The sequence below is a fragment of the Dasypus novemcinctus genome, chromosome 26, assembly GCF_030445035.2.
Source record: "Dasypus novemcinctus isolate mDasNov1 chromosome 26, mDasNov1.1.hap2, whole genome shotgun sequence".
Classification (NCBI taxonomy): domain Eukaryota; kingdom Metazoa; phylum Chordata; class Mammalia; order Cingulata; family Dasypodidae; genus Dasypus; species Dasypus novemcinctus.
Window position 1 is genome coordinate 47,691,496 of NC_080698.1, and position 24,582 is coordinate 47,716,077.

General features: G+C 41.6%; 2 protein-coding genes across 51 annotated transcripts in view; one reads left to right on the forward strand and one right to left on the reverse strand.

Annotated features, from left to right (window-relative positions):
- The window catches only part of SETD5 (SET domain containing 5), a 72,772-nt gene extending 60,573 nt beyond the window's left edge, over window positions 1-12,199 (forward strand). For 33 of the 50 annotated variants that reach the window (XM_071212198.1, XM_071212188.1, XM_071212206.1 and 30 more), the window contains 5 exons: window positions 3,771-4,241; window positions 7,330-7,631; window positions 8,477-8,610; window positions 9,113-9,201; window positions 9,536-12,199. In XM_071212198.1, coding sequence (XP_071068299.1) covers window positions 3,771-4,241; window positions 7,330-7,631; window positions 8,477-8,610; window positions 9,113-9,201; window positions 9,536-10,144 — 1,605 coding nt within the window. In that variant the 3' untranslated portion in view covers window positions 10,145-12,199. Of the gene's footprint in view, window positions 1-1,717; window positions 1,775-3,770; window positions 4,242-7,329; window positions 7,632-8,476; window positions 8,611-9,112; window positions 9,202-9,535 lie in introns of all 50 variants that reach the window. The other 17 variants (XM_058288684.2, XM_071212192.1, XM_071212173.1 and 14 more) reach the window with 1 other exon arrangement.
- Window positions 12,200-18,234: 6,035 nt separating this feature from the next.
- LHFPL4 (LHFPL tetraspan subfamily member 4) overlaps window positions 18,235-24,582 on the reverse strand; it is a 33,375-nt gene continuing 27,027 nt past the window's right edge. The window contains exon 5 of the transcript XR_009183634.2: window positions 18,235-19,398. The gene's annotated coding sequence lies outside the window, so the exon portion shown is untranslated. The remainder of the gene's footprint in view (window positions 19,399-24,582) is intronic.

Consider the following 24,582-nt stretch of genomic DNA (forward strand, 5'->3'; position numbering starts at 1 on the left):
TTATGCTTTGCTATTTTATCAGTGCAGGTTTTATTACAAATGAAGGTAAAATTAGAACGTGAATCAACCTTCCAAAACAGCCAAGTTTAGTATTCAATGTATTCCCTGTCCATTATATCATTTTGTGTTACTATGAACCACTATGCAAATGCTAGCTAACTGAAGATTCAGTTTAGTGATAGTATGGTCAAAGCACAGTGTTGGAATACCAGGAGGGAAAGAAAATATTTTTGTAATATATTTAATAGCCCTTCCTTAAAAAAACCCAATGCCTATTTCCACTATTTTTAGTTGACTAAGGAAATTTAGCTTTTCTCATTAGTTTAGAAAGAAGAAACAAAAAACCAGACTTCCATCCTGATCCCTCCTTATCACCATTCTAATTGCCATACTCTACTATGTTCTAGTTCAGAGATGGAGAGCCTTTTCCCATTAAAGACTTGTGACACGGAGAAATATCAAACTTGTTGCACAAGTGAAGACCAGTTTAGTTTGGGGAAGAATATTTTTGAAAGTGAAAAATAGTCATTCCAAGAGAAGGATGAGAAATCTCTTCAGGTCTAGAGAAATATAGAAGGAGGCATGCAGTGGAAGAGAACAAGATCTTGAGGAAAGCATGAAGAACGTGGAGAAGGGAGGTCAAGCTTAATTAGTCTCTCCTGTCTACCAGAATAACCCTTGCCTTCTCTTCCTGCCTTGAGATCCATACCCTACTGTCCCTCTCATATTACACCCACCCACCCTCTGAAAAAATTCACAGCCAAGATCCTGGTTTTGTAATGCAGACTAAAGTCCCTACCTCAGTATAGGTCTTCCACCCAGGCTACAGTTGACCATATTCTAGGACTCCTCCCCTTGCCCTAGCCATGGTACCCTGAAACCTCATCACCACCAACACTATCCACATTTTACAGTTCACGTCTTTCCATCAAGAGTTCACTCCCTAGTTTCTGTTTGATTCAGAAGTGCTGCCTCTGGTGAAGGCTCTCAGTGACCCTTTTTAGGACATAGGGACTTGACATGTACATGTGTGCCTTTTTTTCTCTCTTTTTTTTTTCTGTATTCCCAAATGTACTGTGGATTTTAACATGAGAGAACATCTGTAGGAGCACTCAGTTCCATTTAGATTATACCAAGAATCAGTCTAGCCTGTGAGCTAGAGATTCCATCATTCACATTTCCTATAACCTTCGAGAGGAATTGGCCCTCTCCCTGACTCTCTTAATCCCTAGTATGATGAACAGGCCCCTGGATGATGGTGGTAGACCTGAGGCATATAAAACAGTGAAATATGAAGATCAAAAGAAGCAGGTGTGGGGCAAGGAAAAAGATTCCTATAAAGAGGAATAAGTGATAGAGTGGCCTTCAATATCATACTATAGCTAAACTCTCATTTAAGTACAAAGAAATATACTGTAAAATTTCACCTATCTAACTCTTTTCTGGTATTTGCTTGGGGTGTTTAATTACAGCATGAAGCATTATAACCAATTTACCCTTAAATGCTTTCAGAGACACCAGGAAGCATTTTAACAAGTCATTTGTCCATTGAGATGAGTTCTGCAGTTAAACATTTTCCCTGTGCATTCTTATCCCTATCCCCCCAAAAAAAAAAACTTTGTGGCTAACATCTATGCTTGCTTTTTACTTTATTTTTTGTTTGTTTTGCTTCTTAACTTCGAGTAGATGAATAACAAGATGCTTTTCCCTCCTCTAGAACATATCCTCCCCTGAGAGTTCCCCTGCGCATAGGCCCGAGTCCCTGTCACCCGAGGTAGTTATCACACCATCTCAATCACACGTGGAGGCTGAGAGTGAGTGTGCAAGAGTGTGTACCAAATGTGTGGGGCGGGTTGGGGCATCAGTGAATGGGGCAGTGGGTTGGAGGGCGGCTGATTGGCCACTGTTAAGTTGAATGAATCTTACATGTGTGACTGTGACTGCTCAGGACTATCAGTGTAGATGGAAGAAAATGAATTAGCTGTATGTGTGGTGGGCTTTGTTTTTGTTGTTATTTGAGGGAGGGGATGTCTGAGTTCTATTGCAGAGTAGAATCTATAGTCAAGTTTAAAGGAGGCTGAAGATGTGGGAAGAGCCTTGTTAATGTCTAATTGACAAAAAAGGTGTGTTTTTAAGGAAAGTTGGATCAAAATTTTGTAGGAGCTAGCTTTTAGTATTTATTATTTGAGGCTGATAAAGGAGCAAATTTCATTAGAAAAATAAGGCACTGATTTATGCCTTGCTCCAGTTTATCTGACAGCTCTGTGTAACCTGATGTTTTAAGCCTTAGTTGATAAATTGAAAAGCTTTTTGAGGAAAGGAGAGTCATTCTGCCTCTCAGCTCTTTATCTTTATCTCTCTGTAGCTCCGTACTGGTCACACAAGGAAACTGCTCAGTCAGTCCATGGCTTCTGTTTCACAGGCCTCCACTCCTGCAATGGTTGTGATGTGGTGGTTGTACAAAAGTGGCATCTCTTAGGATATCAGTTGAGTGCTTTTCTCGGAAACTTGTTGTAGAGATGTTAAAAGCAGATTTTAGTTTTAGCTTCATAGCTATTAAAAGATTTGGACAAATGAAACTTTTTTCTTCTTGAAGAGAAAGTTATATTTCTAATAACTTTTCAGAAATTAGCTGAACTTAACCCTCTCACCCCCACTTCCGCCTCAGTCAGAAATTGAGGCTGAGCTCAGTGACATTTGACCAAATTCCAAATCAGTAGGACTTTGTTATAAATCAGTGTAAATCATTGTGAAACTGAAAAAGGTTGTTTTTCTACTAGTATACTAGAGGTATTCTGGGTATTGTGAATCTAATAAGGAAAGGAAAGGGAAGTTCTCTTCTCACTTAAAGATTCTAAGATAGCATAATTTGGAGGCTGACATAGTGTAGTATCTGGTTTCTGATACCATTCTTTGTAGAGAGTAGCTATAGTTGAGACCTAGTGGTGGTCTATCTTGGTGTTAAGGTAAGAAATAATATCATTCTTTGTAGAGAGTTAACCAGTTGACCTAATGGTGGAAAAGTCTTTAGTGTTAGGTTGTAATAGGTGGGATTTATTTTTGTTATATTTCAGAATTTCAGATTCTCTGCAGTTATGGGCGTTAGTGGTTAGTGGTCTGTTGACATGCATTAGAGGATAAAGAAAGAATTGAGTGGCCAGAAAGCTGTATGAGAAACATACCTATTTAATAGTAAAAGTGAATGAAGTACTGGTTGGTTGATGTCTTTAATACTACTCTCCTTTACTGAACCAGTAACTTAAGTACTCGCCTTTCCGTCTTTCTATTTTCCTTCACCTTTCTCCCTCACCCACCTTTCATCAGTATTAATTTCACAAATGAATAACGTCAGAAGCCAGTTTTCTTAAGACACCAATGTCACCTCTGTAGTATGCATGGGGCTCAAGTAAATCCCTAATGATACTGCCAGACCCTTAATACAGCACAAGATGACTCAGCAAACATGATGAAAGGCTAAGCAGGCAAAATAGTCACATTTGGCCAGTTATCTAATTCTGACTGTCCCAGCATTCTCCTCCAGAAAACTTTAAAGAAATTTGGGAAAGGCCAGGATTTTTTAATAATCTGGCCTATTTACACTATTGCTACTTGGGACTCTTACAGATGTTAATGGCTTTCTTTCCTCTACTTCCATCCATCCCTCTTCTCTTTCCTTGTTCACCTGTACCCTTTCACTTCCCTTCCTTTCTGCCCTTTGACTTTATCCTTTCTCCCCTACCCCATGTCTTTGTTGATTTTTATTCTTGCAGCTTTGTCACCGAAAAGACATGGATTTGACAAAAGTAGGATACCTTGACTCCAACACTAACAGCTGCGCTGACAGACCTTCTCTGCTCAACTCAGGTCATTCTGACCTGGCTCCTCATCCCTCCATTGGACCCTCTTCTGAAACTGGCTTCCCAAGCAGGAGTGGAGATGGACATCAGACCCTTGTAAGAAACTCGGACCAGGCATTTCGGACAGAATTTAACTTAATGTATGCCTACTCCCCTTTGAACGCTATGCCTCGAGCAGATGGATTGTATCGAGGGTCTCCCCTAGTAGGGGATAGGAAGCCTTTACATTTGGACGGGGGATATTGTTCCCCTGCAGAGGGGTTTTCCAGCAGATATGAACATGGCTTTATGAAAGACCTCTCTCGTGGATCCATGTCACCTGGTGGTGAGAGAGCCTGTGAAGGAGTCCCATCTGCCCCGCAGAACCCACCACAGAGGAAAAAGGTAAATGTCTTACGTTACATAGGCCCTTTTGAAGAACATTAACCCAACAGTTGGTGTTTGCTGAGTTCCTGCTATGTATTCAGCACTATTCTCAGTGTTAGGTAAACAAATAAAAGACACAATCTCTGCAGTATTTGGTGAAAACAGTTTAATGAGTGCTGTAAGTATTCAGCTAATGTAAATGCCTACTCTGTGCCATACATTGCCAGGTAATTCATAGGATACAGCAGTGAGAAAGAATAACAGCAGCTTCTATTACTCAGCACTTCCCATGTTATAGGTCTGTGCTAAATTCTTGATCTTCATTTAATCCCCATTAATTTTGTCAGATGGGAAAACCAAGGCAAGTTAAGTAATTTGCCTATGGTAACACAGCTAATGAATGGTAGAGCCGGGTGCTGGCTAATCAGGCCTGTCTGATTTCAGATTGCATGCTATATTGTTGCCTCCCAGGTTCAACCCTAATGGCGTGTATAGCAAGTGAGATGGAGGTTTAGCAGATAATTAGATAAATAAGTAATTGATTAAAATAGTTATGGATGCTCCAAAGGAGCTGTCTAGGTGTGGCAAGAGCATCTTAACAGGGGAACCTGACCTAGTAAAATATGTGAGGGGCACTTTGAGAACAAACGAGGAACTTATCCACTTTGAGGGGTGGGGATGGATTGAAAAATTACAGGTTTCCAATGTAACTGAATTTTAAACAGTAAGTAGTTGAAGGTGTTCTAATAAAGGGATCAAAGCAAGGAAGTAGGGGGAGCAAGGCAGATAAATATGTGAAATTCATTGCAACAAGGATATGGTTGTGTTATTGTGTTGAATGAAGAGGCAGGAAGACTCAGGAGAAGAATATGGAGAGAGAAAGAGGCCAAACCATAGAGAGCCCCCTAATGAGTTGGGACCTTACCTAGAAATCACGAAACTATTAATTTGCTTTTTTATGTTGGTGGTTCTCAACTACAGGCATTTGGAAATGCTTGGAGTGTCATGGTGACATTCATTTATTGGGTAGGACTAGGCCAGTGATACTCAATGTCCTGTGTGTGGGATAGTCTCACATAATGGCAGTGTCTGTTGTATCCTCATTGAAAATATAGCCTAGTCTAAGCTTTTTAGTTTTACATTACAATAAAATATGACCACAACTTTTTAACTCCCTGCCAAGATGGGTGTATAGAAAATACATATGCAGAATTGCCTTTTCATATTTTTTATTTAGTTTACATTTAGACAGGAAAATGAGAACTCTACATGGATAAGAGGAAGAAACAATTGAACTATCAGATAATTTGGAATAAGATAGTAATGGATATAGAAGACTGTTGCATGGAAGCAGCTGTGGCTCAACCAATTGTGTTCCTTTCTACTATACGGGAGGCCCTGGGTTTGCTTCCCAGGGCCTCCTTGTGAAGGCAAGCTGATCAGCGCCCGCGGAGAGCTAGCGCAGCAATATGCAGCAAAGGAAGACAAGCAGACACAGAAGAATGCGCAGAGAATGAACACAGAGAGCAGACAGCGGGCAAGCAGTGGGGGGGGAGGGTGAATAAATTTAAAAAATAAATCTTTAAAAAAAAGACTCGCATGAACACCATTGACTTTTGGGAACAAGAAATGGAAACTATCTTTGGATTTCTGGTTTCATTTAATTATGTCCAAAAATTATTGAAATTTTTTTTTTAAATCATCATTTCTTATTTCAGAAACATTTGTTGAATACCTACTAAGTGCCACATTCTGTCCTGGATATTAAAGATGAAAAGCCAAATAGGGAGTGGAGGTGGCTGGCCCAAGGGATTAGGTGCCTCCCTCCCACATGGGAGGCCCTGGGTTTGGTTTCCCGTGCCTCCTAAAAAGAAGACGAGCAGAGAGCGAGTGCAAACAATGATGGGGGGAGAAATAAATAAAGAAAAGTAAATAAACCTTTAAAAGACGCCAAATAAACTTGGTCTTTGCCCTCATAGAACTCAAGAACTCATAGTACAGGGAAGCAGACTTGGCCCAATGGATAGGGTGTCTGCCTATCACATGGGAGGTCTGCTGTTCAAACTCCGGGCCTCCTTGACCCGTGTGGAGCTGGCCCGTGCACAATGCTCATGCATGAAAGAAAGTGCAGCTTGCCCAAGAATGGTGCCGCACACATGGGGAGCTGACACAACAAAAAGAAACACAGATTCCCGGTGCCGCTGATAAGGATCGAAGCAGTCAGAGAACACACAGCGAATGGACGCAGAGAGCAGACAACTTGGGGGGCCGGGAAGGGGAGAGAAATTTTAAAAAATTTTTATTTAAAAAAAAAAAAAGAACTCAGTACATAAAACAAGCAAGACAATAGCCACTGTAAGCAGGTACAACAACAAAGAGGAGGTTTTTTTGGGCAGTGGGAGGAGGGTGTCGTGCTATGTTAGGAAAGAATGAATAAGGATTAGGTAGATGAAAGGGGAGTTGAGACGTTTCCAAGTATAGAAAATTTTCTAGAGCTGCCTTACTAAAGTAAAAACTGGAAATCATTTTTCTCCTTTCTCTTTTAACACAAGTTTCCATGCATAAGATAAAAACAGTAATAAATCCCTAGGTATAACTTGAAAATCGTGGAGCATTGGCATTTTCTTTCCTCCATCTTCCTTTTTCTTCTCTCTCTCTCTTAATAGCAACTAACTAGGGATTCCTAGGAGTGAGGAAGAGCTGTGAGAATTGCCTGGAAAGTTAATATAAACTACACAAGCTTCCAGCTCCCTACCCTCCCTTTTCTAGGTATTCCTATTGTTGCAAACAATTATGATAATATATGCCTCTAGTTTTGATCTCATGGGTTTTTCCAATGGCAGTAAAAAGATTGAGATGTACTTCTTGAACATTATCCAAGTTTATATTCTCTTCGAGACCTTACAGATTTCTGGTTGCTTTAAATATGTAGCTGTGCTTAGGTCTTTCTTGCACCTGGAAAAAGTTGCCAGGGTTGGTACCTGCTTTGTTTTCACGGTTTGGCTAGTGGTTTACTAGGATTCCATTTTCTCTTCTTTCCCCATTGCTAGTGATCCAGTAACAATCTCTAGCTGACCTACAGTCCTGTTCCTTGTTTCTATCCTAGGTATCTCTGCTAGAGTACCGCAAACGGAAACAAGAAGCCAAGGAGAATTCTTCTGGTGGGGGAGCTGACTCTGCACAGAACAAAAGCAAGTCTGCAGGAGCTGGGCAAGGCTGCAGTAACTCAGTGTCTGACACTGGTGCCCATGGTGTGCAGGGATCCTCAGCCCGAACCCCATCTTCCCCTCACAAAAAATTCTCCCCATCTCATTCCTCTATGTCCCATTTGGAGGCGGTAAGCCCATCAGATTCCAGAGGCACTTCTTCATCTCACTGCAGACCTCAAGAGAATATCAGCAGTAGATGGTAAGTTTATATTTGATGCTCTATAATTAAATTCAGGAAGGAAGTATACATCTAAGATCATTCTCAATTTTACGTAAAAGGTATGTTAACACTAATCTGAGAGAGGCAGCATATACAGTGCTGTAAATCAGACTGGTCAGCTGATTTGATAGTGTCAGCCACAACCCCCCAGCCTTGCAGAAGCACAGAAGTGCTACTGAGCCTATGGAGCAACTTGGACGTCATATAGTTGTAAAATCAAATGAGCTATTTTACTTGGTGGGCACTAACACTGCCTCTTCTATTTTCTCATTTCGTATCAAAGGTAACCAGCCCACTTCCACTTGAACTAACAACAGATGTCTCTATTCCACCTGACTAGCATATACAGAGAGATAAGACATATTCTGAAAAGACATGTAGTCTGGTTTAGGGGAAACCACAAATCAAAATCTAAATAATAATGATAGGTATTGAGTATCAGATGAGTGAAATAGAAAATACAGCATGTTCAGGGATGTTGAACTGAAGAAATGAACTCTGAGAATGATGAGACATGGTTTGAATGACTAATATTCATTTAGTCTGTGAAACATTTATTAAACTACTAATATGTGCCAGATACATGATTTTACAGAGGAGAAAATTTTTGCCTTTTTTCTTGATTCTTTTTCTTTTTTCTTTGAAATTGCTTTTTTCTTCTGTGCCCAACATAGGTTTAAGCAGAGGAAATGCCTTGTTTTAAATTGGGTCCGACGAAAATGTCTGAGCATATTTGAAGAGAATACCTTGTATGACCTTTGTTGCGGCTTCATTTGTACCAGACTCTGCATTCTAAAATCCTGTGAACCATGTTGCCTTCACAGGATGGTTCCCACTTCAGTGGAACGACTCCGAGAAGGAGGGAGCATCCCCAAGGTCCTCCGAAGCAGTGTGAGGGTGGCCCAAAAAGGAGAGCCCTCTCCCACGTGGGAGAATAACACCACAGAAAAAGACTCAGGTGAGCCATGGCCTTCTCTTACCTACTGGGTTCAGGGACCCATGAGCCAAGCTCCACACAGTTCATACCAAATACTGGGATGAGGCAAGTCAGTTTTTAATGCAGTTTGGGCTCCTTTTTATGTTAGGTTCTAGTTCTGCCATGCATCTGCTTTTTTAGGCTATAGTGTTGTTAAGGTCTAGTATTGCTTGCTCTCTCTGTCTGCTCTTTTTCCCAAGGGATACTTTTCTGTAACTCTTATCTCTCCAAAGGCCTGGAAATCCACCTTGATGAAGGATGAAGAGAAAGAAGGAGGCGGAAATCAGATCAGGCATTTTTTAAATAGCCCATAATTAACCACTCCTTTTGCCCTTCTGGCATGCTGCACTCAACCCAATTTGTCCAAAGAGAGCAGCACGGGTTGGTGATGGCATTGGTGATTTGAGTGAACAATGGGTGGTGGTGGTGTTTTTTCCAGTTATTCTAAGAACGCAAGTTAAGTTGATTTTGTATTACCTTCCAGACCCTGCAGATGGAGAAGGCCCAGAGACATTGAGCTCAGCACTCTCTAAAGGAGCAGCCGTTTACAGCCCTTCTAGATACAGCTACCAGGTAAGATAAGAAAGTGCTATCTTTGGGCATAGGACTATGTTCTGGGTTCCAAATATTGTGATCCCAGCCATCCTTTGCAGCTGAGATGCCTTTATATGAAGAGTCTTTGCCTATAGTTTGAGCATCCTTGGAAATAAGTCAGCATCTGTTCATCTTCAGGTAACAGAATCATGCCAATAAAATAAGATGACCAAAGACAGCCATTGTACTGTCTTTGATATCCACAAAAGAACAAATGATTAAAAAGAAAAAAAAATAGGGCATTGTAAATATTGACACGGCTATTTAAGGGACTTGTTCACTTCCTTATGCTTTTCCTCCCAACTCTTTCTAGCTCCTGCAGTGTGATAGTCCACGGACAGAATCACAAAGTCTCCTTCAGCAAAGTTCCTCCCCCTTTAGAGGACATCCCACCCAATCTCCAGGATACAGTTATCGAACTACTGCACTGAGACCTGGAAACCCACCCTCTCACGGTTCTTCAGAATCATCCCTCTCTTCTGCGTCCTATTCCAGCCCTGCCCACCCTGTGTCCACAGACTCATTGGCCCCATTTACGGGGACACCAGGGTATTACAGCAGCCAGCCACATTCTGGAAACAGCACCGGCAGCAGTCTTCCAAGGAGGAGCTGCCCTTCTAGCGCTGCTAGCCCTACCCCACAGGGCCCCTCGGACTCCCCAACCTCAGACTTGGTTTCTCAGTCCAGCACAGGAACTCTGAGTTCCACCTCCTTTCCTCAGAACTCTAGGTCGTCATTGCCATCAGACTTACGGACTATCAGTCTACCCAGTGCTGGGCAGCCACCTGCCTACCAGGCCTCCAGGGTATCCGCGGTTTCCAATTCACAGCACTACCCACACCGTGGGAGTGGGGGTGTACACCAGTATCGACTCCAACCGCTGCAAGGGTCAGGAGTCAAGACTCAGACAGGACTTTCCTAGGGCTTCTGGATTTGGGCAAACAGAACTCAATGAGCCCAAAGCTGCTTCCTTCCAGCTGCCTCTGGATCCTAGGCCGAGTATATTGCTGGGGAAGGGGGGTAAAAAGGTGCCAGAGGATTGGGTCTGGTCGACAAGAAACAAGACTTGTAGTCACGACTGGCCTCTGGCCTTGGAGAAAGATGTAAATCTTGTCTGAAGCAGAGACTATAAAGAAGTTTCTCCCTGCTGTTAAGGGTACATTGTTGACAAACAAATGATGTTTTGGTTAGTAACGGTTCTAAGTGCAATGAGTTGTGTTGAAGCCTCTGTCTCCCATCCTTGCCTGTAGCCTGTGGTCACTTGTGCGGTGAGGACATCTTTTTTAAATTTTTGAGAAAAAAAAAATCTTTTCCAAGGAAGAAAAGTTAAAAGAGCCAATCTCATAGCCCTAAGTCATCTAAGTAGTGTTAGGGTATTATGCATTTCAGAAAAAGGGTAGGTATATAATTGTCACTCTTAGAGAACCATTCCAAAAGCAGCTATCTGGCCAAGGTGTGACCACCACAAATACTCCCTACCTTTGTCTTAAAATCACCAAGAAAAAGGCAGAGATGGTGAATCTTGGAGTGTGCTTTGACTGAGGGTTGCCTCGCTCTGAAGAAAAGCTCATGGTCAATTCTTGATTACTCAGGAGTGGATTATCCTAGTAGTTTGCCTGAGTCCCCAGCTGTTAACATCCCACTCCCCCCTCCTCAAGCCATTTCACAGCTCGGTAGCCCATAAAGTTGGTAGGCAAAGAAAAGAGGAATGATAAGTGAGATGGGTCAGTTGCATTGCTACTTAGCTTTTGGCAATGAATTTGATGGGAAAGGATCCCAGATGGTTTGGGAATATCTTTGAACATTTTTTTTCCTATACCCAATTAATCAGGAGTTGATGATCCCGTATGAGTAGGACCACCTCCGTGATTGGGGAGCATGCACTTGTGACTGCAGGGTAAGAGTGGAAGGGTATGTTTGTGGAGTGGCACCGACAGGACTGTGATTATGTGTATGGGCGTGTCCCACAATTCTTTGGGGGATGTTTACTCTTGGCTTATTTGAGAGTAGGCAAAGTGAGAGTTACAAAGCCACCCAAACACCTAACACTGTTCTGGATGAAATGAGAACAGACTGGCTTCTCCCCATCAGTGCATTGTGCCTGTTGTACACCCCTGGAAAAGCCCTGGAGCTAGCCCAGGTGGGGTACACAATCTTTTTAAATTCCATATGGTTGCCAGCTTATTTCTTTCACTTGTTTACTGTAATATCTGGCGTGGTTTTATTTATCTAATTTTGTATTCAGTTATAACCATGATAGGGGTAGCAAATATATGACAGGTGTAATCCCTGGTGCTGCAGTGGACCTTACTTCTTTTGGACAAGATAATACTGTGAGTCTCCCTTTCCTTCCCTTCCTCTAATTTTTTCCCCTTTTTTTTCCCCCAGTCTTTTGCATCCCCTTTCTTTCTTCCCTCCCATACAGCTATCATATGCACAGTCTTCTCTCTTTGTGTGTGACTGTTACAAAATTTCACTTTTTCAAAATTGAAATCAGGTGTTTGCTCAAACAAGGGGAGATTTTTTTGTTTTGTTTTTGCTTTTTAATGCTGAGACCTCAGCAGAGTTCTTTTCTTTTTGTTGTTTCCCCCACAAACCCATCAGTCTGGGAGAGCGTTGGGAGTGGAAATCATGTTGCCTGGGATGCTGGTTTCTTTGTATATTATATAAAATGTATGTAAATGTTTCTCCATTTGGGCTGGGGTTTGCATTCTCCCCTTGGCTGTTAACCAAGGGGAGAGGCCAGCGGGCAGGCGGCCCTCACCCTGCCTGGCACGTGCAGAGACCCCAGCCACTCTGTGTGGGCAGGGTGCTGTCAAGACCAGACCTCTGGGGGGGGTGGGGGCGGGGGGGGGGAACTCTTGGAAGGGAAGAAGTATCACTTCTTTCTCAAGTGGAGTGTTTACACCTTGCTGTAACATTTGAACTTTCACAAGAGATGTAATAATTTTGATAATAAAATTCTTAACCATAATAATCAGAAAGTCGAGAACTTCTTTGTCAAATTCTGTGACTTTAACTTGCCTGGTTTTTCTAACCCTGAAGAGGGCAAGAGAAACCACATTCAAGAGAAGGTGCTCTTGGGATTGCTTTCCCTGTAATGGGGCCAGCAATACCAATTAATCCCCCTTCAACCTTTTGTGATTAAGGTCAGACCAGCATTAAGGCAAATCTGCAACAATGGCACTAATCATTGGAAACTGACTTGAACGGGACTAGAGTCACTGGTGTTGGTCTTATTCCTTCCAAAGCTATTTATTGGCCCTCTTCTGTGTGCCAGGCATTGTTTTTTGTTGTTGTTATTTTGGGTTTTTTTTTTACCATTTTTCGTCTTTATTTTTTTAATATTACATTCAAAAAATATGAGGTCCCCATATACCCTCCACCCCCCTCACCCCACACCTCCCACCGTAACAACAACCTCCTCCATCATCATGAGACATTCATTGCATTTGGTGAATACATCTCTGAGCACCGCTGCACCTCATGGTCAGTGGTCCACATCATAGCCCACACTCTCCCACAGTCCACCCAGTGGGCCATGGGAGGACATACAATGTCCAGTAACTGTCCCTGCAGCACCACCCAGGACAACTCCAAGTCCGGAAAACGCCCCCACATCACATCTCTTCTCCCACTCCCCACCCCCAGCAGCCACCATGGCCACTTTCTCCACACCAAGCCAGGCATTATTTTTGATGATGGTCTTATGCTGATTAAAATGGGGGTAGTAAAGTGTCCTACTCTTACAGAGCTTACATTCTAGGGGACAGAGAACAAGACAAGAATGTAATTTCAAATAGTCATTACCATGTTATTGTTTCATAGCAGTTATATGACTAAGGTCAGATACAGTATTGAGATACAGTGTTTTAATACATGTAGGGGATGGTAGAAGGTCCAGTAAGAGAGGAAGAAGATTGAGGTTGGATCATGTAAAACAGGGGTCAGCAGACTTTTTTCCATAAATGGCCAGGTAGTAAATATTTAGGTTTTTGCAAACCATATGGTCTCTATTGCAACTATTCAACTGTGCCATTATGTACAAAAGCAGCCATAGGTAGTGTGTGTCTGTGTTCCATTTAAAGTTTTTTTATAGAAACAGGCAAGTCAAATATGGCTTTCAGGCTTGTAGTTTGCTGATCCCCTGGTGTAGAGTCTTGTTTAAAGAATTTGGAGTTTAAGTGCAATGGGGAAGTCATAGAAGGATTTTAAGCAGAGAAGTGACATGGTCTAATTTATTGTTGGTTGGTTTTTAAAAATTACTCCAATTGTTTCGATCTTTTTGAGAGAAAGATGATTAAAAGGAGTAGGTCCGTTTGGAAGCTATAGCAATTTTTCAGTCAAGCAATAATGGAGATTTGGAGAAGTTTTGGAGTCAGGATGTGTTTTCCAAAAAGGCAGCAGGACTTGCTAGTGGACAGGATTGGCAGTATTTTGCCCTAACATTTGTTTGACAGATCTTTACTGAGTTCTATGATGGACTGCATTTTGCTAAGCACATAAGAGATTCAAAGATGGAGAAGATGCTATCTGTTTGTTTAAGATGCTTAGAAAGTAACTAATTAGAAATAACAAAAATTCCTGCTTTCTTAGCGTACCCCTACAAAATGCCCTAAGAATACCTAGGTAAACTCCTACCAGCTACCAGCTATAACCTAATTCTGCCTAAAATAGAATTTTTTTCAAAACGGGGAAAGGGCAATTTCATATGTAATGTCTTATTTGGTCTGATAATTCCATGAAGAAAGCAAACCAGATGAGAAATTGAAGCCTAATCCAGTGTTTCAACTAGGGCTTTTTTTTTTTTTTCAGATTTATTTTATCCCCCCCCCCCCCCCCCCCGCCTTGCCGCTTGCTTGCTGTCTGCTCTGTGTCCATTTGCTACGCGTTCTGTCAGCTTGTCTCCCTTTATTGCATCATCGTGCTGCGCCAACTTTCTGCCTCCATGGGCACAGACCATCTGTTCTCCTCGGGTGCAGGCCAACTTGCCTTCACAAGGAGGCCCTGGAAAGCGAACCCAGGGCATCCCATATGGTGGACAGGAGCCCAATCAGTTAAGCCACATCCACTTCCCTTAACTAGGGCTTTTGATCGTGAATAAGTTTGTCTGATTTCTGCCAGAATTAGAAGGTTCTGTTCCATAATTTACTGAATATCTGCTGTGTCCTAAGCTATATGTGAGGTGCTGGGGATATAAAGATGAGTAAAATATTCCATATTCCTTCCTATTTGGAATTTAGTAATCTGTTACCTGTTGTTATCAAGTGAGTGCCTACTCTGTCACTAGGTACTTTGCTTTTGATGTGATATAAACTGAACAGTATTAAGAAAGTAAGCCAGTGCAAATATGCGGCACCTTAAATATCACTTAAAAGTTTACCAGCCTCTTCCATTTATGTCATTGGCTTTTTTGTTCACACTTAATGATGTATAAGGTAGGTATTATTGCTATTTTATAATTTTAAAAAGTGAAATTTAGAGGATAAAACTTGTCCAAGATGTCCCTCTAAGTGGCAGACCTAAATCAACAGTTTTGGAAAGTTTGCGGTAACTCTGGAAACACAGAGAGACAAGTAGGGATGCTGTGAAACTGTGGCTGGAAATCACTTACCTAGTGGAGAAAATGTCATACCCTGACCTATCCTAACAATAACAGTATGGCATCTCAAGCATCAGTTTGATAATACAGTATTCTCTGGTTAGCAGAGCCTACCTTGGATTAAAAATGCACAGTTGTCCAAATGGAGTAGGCTATTTGCTTTTTAACCACAGTGATTGTCACTTCATTTGCCAATTCTGGGACAGTCTCCATTACCTGATAAGAGGATCAGAAATGTAAAGGGGTTTGCCCTGATATCTTAAGATACTCTGTGCTGTAGATTGACTAAGAAAATAGCTTGGAGAAAAGCATAGTTTTTGAAGGAAATGGTCTTCCCTGTAACTTCTACCTCTTTCTAAAGTCAAAATTTTCCTGGCAAAGATTATGCAAATCAGAGTTTTAGATTCTTCTCAAGCCCTCCCCCCTCACCCAGAGCAAACCATGAAGAACAAAATCAAAAGCCTTGGACAACTTTACAACAAAACAAGATGAAAAGGTATCCCTGTGCACTCCAAAACAAAAAGTGGGTAGAGAGAACCACCAACAGCTACAAGACCTGCCATGGTATTGCCATTTGTTCTGGAGAAAGCAGGGACAACCAGTGGGGCATCTGATGAGTCACAGAACTACAAAATAATAAGTATTCCCTTGAAAGCCCAGCAAGTCAATTTGAGAATAGCAGCTGAAACTGGGAGGTGTTTGCAGTAAGTGCATGGGGTCCTTGGTTAGGTCTGAAGGGGCTGGAGCAGTTTGGACCCAAGAAACTTAACTCTTACCAGCAAAGTTCCTGTCCAGGACAAAGCTCCACACTAAAAAGAAACTCCTGAGAATGGAATGTAAATTGAGCAAGACAATCAGAGATAAATGAAAAATAATCACATTAAGCGAAGTATTTTGAGAAACTAAGTGAAATTAAGATTATCCCTAAAAATTCAGGATGTATCATCCGTAGAAGAACAATACAGGATAGTAAATAAACTTCTAAGAGAAACAATTGATCATACAATTGTAAGCATATTCTATGCTGAATTTGAACACTAGCTGTGGTTTGCACAGCCTATATTTTAATATTTCATGAAAAAAACAAGATGGGGATACTCTAGAACCATGAAACCAGGAAAACTAACATAAAACGTGCCTCCCTTCTAAAAGTTCAGAAAAACTAAGTTCATGTAAAAATAGGCAACAGAAGATGATCAAAGTCACATTCCAAACAGAAGAAAAAATAAGGAACACAATAGCAACTCTGGACAATAAAAGTGTTCCAAAAAAGATATACAGATAAAATAAATATAAATTATAACTTAGTAGTCCAAAATAGGCATTTAAAAATTATACAGGTGATGAAACTACAAAGTAGTAGAAAAAACTAAAATGAGGTATAAGAACTCAAGAATTTTTTTTAATGTTTAAAAAGACATTTCAGAAATGAAGTCTGAACTAAAGGAACACATGAGTGAACAAAAAATATGTCTTAAAAGAAATGAAAGAAGTAAACAATTTGGAGGAAAAAAAATGGCGAATATAGAAGACAGGTGAATAAGGCACAACGTTTGTATAATAGGAGTTCCCAAAGAAGAAAATGGTATATTCAGGCCCACAAAAAGAAAGACAGACTTTCTAGGTGAGTTAGAAAATTAGGTTGAGGGAAGTAGATATGGGTCGAGTGGTTGGGCACCCATCTCCCACATGGGAAGCCCTGGGTTTGGTTCCCTATGCCTTCTAAAGAGAAAACAAGCAGACAAGGAGTGCAAAACAAGGAGAACCAACTAGCAAACAGACGAGGGAGCCGTCTCGGGGGCAGGGCAGGGACTTTGTTGAATCAGACTTTTTGAAAGCAACACTTCATGGTCAAAGGAAATGGAACCATGTCTTTAAAATACTCAAGGAAAAAGATGAATATGCCAAGAATTTCATATCAACTGAACCAGCTTTCAAGTATAATAGCAGCAAATTGTCACCAACTTGCAAGAATTTGGGGAATTTTATTTCCTTGAACTATTCCTTAGGTATGAATCTATTAGAAACTGAACTTAAGACAACCAAACTGACCAGAGAAAATCAACAAAGTCTGGTAGTAATATGCATTGAATACATATTTTTACATTCAGAACTAACACTAAAGGATATAAGGAGAGAAGTATAGTATAAAATGGTCTGTATGAGCAATGTAGATAGAGTAAAACAGAAACAAGATGGGAAAAGAATACGTTTTCAGTAATCATAGTGGTAGCCTTTTTCTTTTTTTTTTTTGGAGTTACCGGGGATTGAACCCAGGCCTTTGTACATGGAAGCAGGCACTGAACCACGGAGGCTACATCCACTCCCCAGTGGTAGTCTTGATTGATAGTTATTCTGAGTGTTTTGATTGTAATGTGGGATAAAGCAAATGAATAATTGTGATATTCTGATTCCTTCACTGCAGCGGCATTGAGAAGCAGAATTCTCAGTGCAGGAGAAAGGAAACAGAGGTGCCAGATAGGAATGGTTAAGCCAAAATCCTGCAAGTATCAGTATTATTAACTCATGGGGTATTTTATCAGAAAAAAAGTGCAGGGAGGGGCTGGGAAGAAGAGAGATCAGTCCCAGAGAGAGAGAAAGAGAGATGGGTATCTTAGCTCTGTCAACTGGAAAGACCTAGAAATAAAACTTCTTAGAGAGGACTATGTACAAGATCAGACTGGAACATCTTGTCAATACCAGAGAGCAAGGAAACTCTCAAAGTTAAAAGGACTCGAGCCAACTTGTGGCTTCTGCTGCCCAAAAAAAGGGACATGTTGAGCATTAACCAATAATGCAAGGGAAGCAAATATATCAAGTATGTTTAAATCTGTGAGTTTATAGCAATACCAAAACGTAATTGTTCACCTCTGGAGGATGTTAAGGAACCAACTCTTTTTTTAAAAATGGTAAATAAAGACTCCATCATATATACTGCCTTCCCTTTACACACTGTACCACTAGTAACCAGGTAGGAAATGAGGGTAAGTTTCCCTTTTTGGAAGTATTCCCACAAATACATGAAGAAAGAAAGGTAGAATTGGAACTTCACTATTTTGCAACCCCTAATGAATTAAAAAATGTAAGCATCGAGCATCAACAGCTCCTACTGACAAAAAGAAAAGTGGACACCATGTGTCTCTTGAAAAATCAGCTAAGCCGTAGTCATTAAAGCACACACCTGAATCTGATTAAGCATCTAGCTCCAATTACTAGTATGCTGGAAATACAAAGAACAGTGGGACACGTTAAACTACACCAACCACCACAAGAACGAAGCCAACAAACTTCCAACTGTGGAATTATGTAATAAATGACCCAGTTTCTTTGACAATTAAATTGCAAGAGATAAAGAAGGAAGACATACTAACCCTCCCCCCCTCCCAAAAAAAAAAGGCAACACTAAGCTGTTTTATAGAAATTCACGTGATTACCATAAAACTCAATACAGTAGTTTACTCTTTGGAGGAAGGGAGCACATGAAGGTCATCTGGGACTGCTGACAAGATTCTATTAGGTTAGTGCAAAAGGAATTGCAGTTTCAGACCGTGAATTTTAAATGATTTTAACTAGGCTCAAACAGATCCTTATTAATCAAAATAGGAACCATTACAATCAACACATTTTTCCCAATGAGAACTAAGTTTGTTTATTCCTGTAGCATAAAAATCCGTGCTTCAGGATTCGATGAGCTCTTGGAAAGCATTTTCTTCATCCTGCTGGTTGTGAAAGCGTTTTCCCTGCAGCAAGTTGTCGAGATGCTTGAAGAAGTGGTAGTCGGTTGACAAGAGGTCAGGTGAATATGGTGGATGAGGCAAAACTTCGTAGTCCAATTCAATTTTTGAGGCATTGGTTGTGCGATGTGCGTTCAGGCGTTGTCATGGAGAAGAATTGGGCCCTTTCTGTTGACCAATGCCAGCTACAGGCATTGCAGTTTTTCAGTGCCATTTCATCGATTTGCTGAGCATACCTCTCAGATATAGTGGTTTTGCTGGGGTTCAGAAAGCTATAGTGGATCAGACCGGCAGCAGACAACCAAACAGAACTTTCTTTGGTGCAAGTTTGCCTTTGGGAAGTGCTTTAGAGCTGCTTCTCGGTCCAACCACTGAGCTGGTCATCGCTGGTTGTTGTATAAAATCCACTTTTTGTTGCACATCACAATCCAGTCAAGAATGGTTCACTGTTGGGTAAAATAAGAGAAGACGACACTTCAAAATGACGTTTTTTTTGTTGTTGTTAGCACCCACTTATCAAGCTTTTTCACCTTTCCAATTTGCTTCAAATGCTGAACAACCGGAGAATGGTCGACATTGAGTTCTTTATCAGCTTCTATGATTGCTTTCAATGGGTCGTTGTCAAACTTCCAATGGCTGGCCACTATGCTCCTCATCTTCAAGGCTCTCCATCTCCTTTGCAAAACTTCTTAAACCACAACTGCACTGCATGTTCATTAGCCGTTTCTGGCCAAATGCATTGTTGGTGTTGCAAGTTGTCTCCGCTGCTTTATGACCCATTTTGAACTCAAATAAGAAAATCGCTTGAATTTGCTTTTTCTCTCATATCATTTCCATAGTCTAAAATAAATATAAACAGCAAGTAATAAGTCATTAGCAAAAAAACATAAAGCAAGAAATGCACACTAAAATGATATATAACATAATCACATTTAAGAATGCATGCCAGGGTGTTCTCTCCCATCTAGCCGTAGCGGCACCTACCCTGACCCGGGCCCAGCTCCCCCAGACTTATGCCATCCCGCAGCCTCACCCTGGTGTCGGATATGATCGACCTCACTCGAGACATTCAAGCGAAGGTTGGACAACCCACTGTTGCAGAACAGAAAGGGAACGCATGCATCAGAAAAGGTAACTAATAAACATACCAAAAGAATATGGCTGCACAAATACCAGAATCTGATTAGATAAAACAGTCTAAAGAATTTCTTGGAACGGACAATAAACTTACAGAAACCTGCTTTTTGGACTGTGTTAAAGACTTCAGAACAAGAGAAGTAAAGCCTGAAAAGACTACCTGTTCAGAACATTGTTTACAGATATATTTTTAAATGACAAAGAATATCCATGAGATTTCAGGAGTGTCATCTTCAGCAGAATGAAGCCCTGGCAGCCAGAGCAGGACTCCTTGGTCAACCACAGTAGACAAGTCCTGATGGATGGACTGTCAATGAAAGATTGCACTGGAAATGAGGATTCATTTAATATAATCCCATGAAAGCGGCACCACCATGTTAAACCACCTGTTGTGACATTTGAAAGCCAATGGAAAAACCAAATCACTGTTTACAAAGAATAATCAAAATAGAAGGTCTTACAGTTCAGTGAAAATAATAAGATACAAAACGTGTTGAAGCTTTAAGATTCAGCAGCTTGGTCATTTGAGTAGAAAAATAAGCCATTGTTTCTTTAAAAAAAAAAAAGTATGCCAGTATCAAACGGCAGATTTCAACAATGCAAAATCGCAATTACTTTTGCACCAACCTAGTATCTCTTAGACTGTGGTTAGAAGGGTATTTTCTGATATTTCATATATCAATACATTTGTTTTATGCTGTTTTCTGTATTTTTGTTATACATAAACCCACCTTACCTGACCACTATAAACAGGCAAACAATGCTGCTACTGACAAGCTTGAGATGATTTACAGAGCCCTGGGGCCATTTCTGATTTATTTCTGTATTCCTAGAGCCTAGCAGTACCTAAACAGAAGAAGCACTCAATAAATGTTTTAATGATTATGTGAACTTGAAGAAGCTTCCAACCCACTGAGGTTGAATTCCTGCACCTCCTTTGGCACCTAGGTGAGCTTTGAACTTCAGGATCTGTGCATGTGCCAGCAGCTAGCATCGAGTTGTTTGCTTGCCTTAGTGGACTTGAAAAGTGTTTCAAACTGGGCTCTTTTTGAAACTTTGAGTCTGGTTAATTCTACCAGCTTCATGCTCCTGCCACCCTTGGCTGTCTCCCAAAATGAAAGTTTTCTCTGTCAGCTGGCCTCCCCAAAACTCTTTACTCCTATATGGTGGTTCCCTGTCCCTGTCCCATCCTTATCTTTCAACCTTTCTGTTGTGCCCTCTGGATAACTCTTTTCCTTTATAGACAAACCCCTACATCCTCCATGTTATCTACCAGCCTTTCCCTTCCCAGGTTCTCCCATATCCTGTTGCATGGAGGTTCTCAAATGTTTCCAAATACATCTTGACCCTCAGATGAAAGTCCCTACTCCACTGATAGAACATCTGGTTGTTCCATCCTTTCACCCTTTTCATTGTTATCTTTTAACCTTGCAGACACTCTGATTCTTAGAAAACGTTGACTTGTCTCTCCCTGCACCCCAATTTCTGCCATTGTCACCATTTGGGTAGACATCCTAGCCAGGGTGCCTCTCAGCTACTTGACCACTCATGTGAAAGTCTTCAGGAATCACTCAGAATAACCAGGTCAGACACCCAGCTCTCTAACCACAATCTCCTATCCTTCCAGCTCTTTAATATAAACTTTAGTGGTTCCTTAGTTCCTCCATTTTTTCCATCTCTCAGCCCTAGTCCAGGCTCTTCTTTTTCAGTATCCAGCCTGTATCTCTGGTGGATCTCCTGAAACATTCTTTTAGCATACTTCTTTGTACCTACCTGTCTTCAACCTACAGTCTAACCTCTGCTTACACTCCTGTTGATTACTACCATCACAAATTTATAGTTGTCTATCAGTCCTTTTATTCATCTTTAAATCTTTCAGCAACTGGTACAAGCTTTCACCACTCTTCTCAAACTCCCTACTCCATCCCCTCTCTTTCAATAATGGACCTTGCCTCCTGCTTCCCTGAGAAAATTGATGCCATGGTAAATTGAATTCTATTTCCCAACATAGACACAATCTCAATCTGTATTCCCATTTGGTGTGAATCCATTGTAAATAAGACCTTTTGGGGAAGTGGACCTGGGTCAACTGATAGCGCGTCCATCTATCATATGGAGGTCCAGGGCTTGATCCCCAGGGCCTCCTGACCTGTGCGGTAAGCTGGCCTGCATGCAGTGCTGCCACGTGCAAGGAGTGCCATGCCATACAGGGGCGCCCCCACATAGGAGTGCCCCCCGTGCAAAGTGTGCATACCACAAGGAGAGCCGCCCCCTGTGAAAAAAAGCACAGCCCGCCCAGGAGTTGCACCACACACACAGAGAGCTGACACAGCAAGATGACACAACAACAACAAAAAAGATGCAGGATGCAGTTTCCCAGTGCCACCGGGCAATGCAAGCGGACACAGAGGAACACACAGCAAATGGACGCAGAGCAGACAATGGGGGGGGGGGGAGGATGGGGAGAGAAATAAATAAAATCTTAAAAAAAAAAAAAGACCTTTTGGAGATGTTATTTTTAGTTAAGTTGTGACCCAACTGAAGCAGGATGGGCCTTAATTCAGATTACTGGAGCCTTATAAAAAGCAGGGCCTGTAAATCAGCAGGAACATTGGAAGAAAAAGGAGAAGACATTGCCATGGGATGGAAATACAGCCAAGGAACCCCAAGTACTGCAGCAAGCCAACACTAGAATACTCCCGCCCCCTGGGGAAAGCAAACCTGGCCTCCGAAACTGAGACAGTCAATTCCCATTGTTTAAGCCAACCCATTTTGTGGTATTTGTGATGGCAGTTCTGGCTGACTAACTTAAATGCCATCAGGCAAGAGCCCTCTAAAACTCTGCACTTCCCCGTACTCCAAAAGGGACTTGCATCTTTATGCTTCCTCAGCTCCTCTCCAGTGTTACAGCAGGGGGCATCTCTTTCATCATAAACACCAACCTCTGCAGCCTGGACCGGCTCACTCCCACCCCCCTCAGGACTTTATCCCACTAGCCGGTCCCTCTTCTTTAGCTTTAACCTATGAGCTATGAACACTAGAACTCTCCCATATGTAAAGAAAGAGATTCCTTTCTAACCACATCTCCCTCTAGATAAAATGCTAGTTCGCTGTGTGTACGTAATATTTCTTGATACTATTACAGTCACATTTCTCCAAAAAGTGCTCAGTCACCTTACTCTCTCCCTGCACAAATCTCAATTTGGCTCTCTTCACACACCTGGGAAAGTGCTCTCACCAAGTTCAATAGTGGCCTCCTTGTTCTCAAAACCAGTGGATGTATGTTCAGTCCCTTATATTGTACCACTGTTGCATTTAACCTTCCCCCTTAAACTATTAAGTATTTGGTTTCCATGACACCACACTCATGGTTCTCTCTCTAGCTGTCTGACTCCTCCATTGTCCTCTACTTTCTGGACATCTCTTCTTTTGTCCCTTAAACATTGGTGGTGTCCAGCATTTCATAGCCCCATGTTCTTCTCCCACTGTACAGTCACCCTGACCAAGCTCACCTGTGCTTCTGGTTTCAACCATTACATGCATGCTTGTGTTTCTGACTCAGATCTCTCTTTGAATATCTTAATCCACTTAAGTCAACTATTGGACAGCTACCCCAGGATGTCACATACGCATGCACAACTTAGCATGTCCCAAGCTGAGCTGATTATCTTGCTTCCCTGCTGTCTCTGCAAATATTTCTCATCTTCCTAGCAAAAATTGATTCTCCAGATGCCGCTCTCGCCTTTATCCCACAATCATTCTGTTACCAAGGATCTCAGTTCTACTTCCAAATTCTCTACCTCTTCCTCCTTCCACTACGTTGCTTCAGGACAGACTTTTAACTGATTTCCCTTTCTCTGAAATTGTCTCCTTCCCCCTAATACTACAACCAGAGTGCTCACGCCACAGTGTAAATCTGTGTCCTGTTTAAAATCCTGATTCCCCATTCCTCTTAAGTCCAAACTCCTAAACACAGCCTCAGGTTTTTCATGACCTAGCCCTTGCCTGTCTCTCCAGACTCATCTCTCACTGCTCTTTGTCTCACATTTTACATTTAGACATTTCTAAATTGCTTTTAGTGCACATATACCACTCCGTATTATCTGTCTCCTTTCCTCAAGCTGCCTTTTCTTTCATGAAGTGTGGCCTTTAAACCCTTCCCTGCGTAACTCCTGCCCATCCTGCACTAAGCCTTACCGCACTCTAGTCACCCCACCAAAAGCCAAAAAAGGATCCCTACCCAGGGCACTCACAATCCCCTGCACTTACAAAATTATACTCACTCTATTTTTATGTATGTGTCTCCCCAGCCAAACAGTCCTTTTAAGACAGGAACTAGCATTTAGTAGCTCAAAGCATGTTGAATGAAGATTCAGTTCCAGGTGCAAAAATTATTGTCACCATAGCTACTACCAGTTGGGGCACAAATACAATGTGTCAGGCACAGCTAAGCAATTCACATTTTTTTCAATAGGGATTTAGAGAGAGGCGAAATGACTTGTCCAAGGCCGTGTAACCAGTAAAGGGCAGAGCCCTTTTTGCTCTAGTCAAAGTCCCCAAGTCCAGAGAAGCCTGTACAGTCAGGAGAGTGACAGACTGCCAGCCGTAGTAACAGAACCCCAATTTAGTTTGGGGTGGCAATATGCCCAGTTAACAGACTATGATTTTAGCCTCCCTTACAGTGAGATGTGGTATGTAATTTTGTCCTATGGGATTTCCACAAATCTCTCCAATGAAATGCGAACCAGGTGACTGGAGCTCCAGAGCCATCTTGGGCTATGAGGTGTTCTTGAGAAGCCAGAACTGAAAGTGACAGTGCAGAAAGACAGGAGCCTGAGTTCTTGATGACACCAGGCCTTATATGGTCTGGCTTCCTCCAGACTTCTT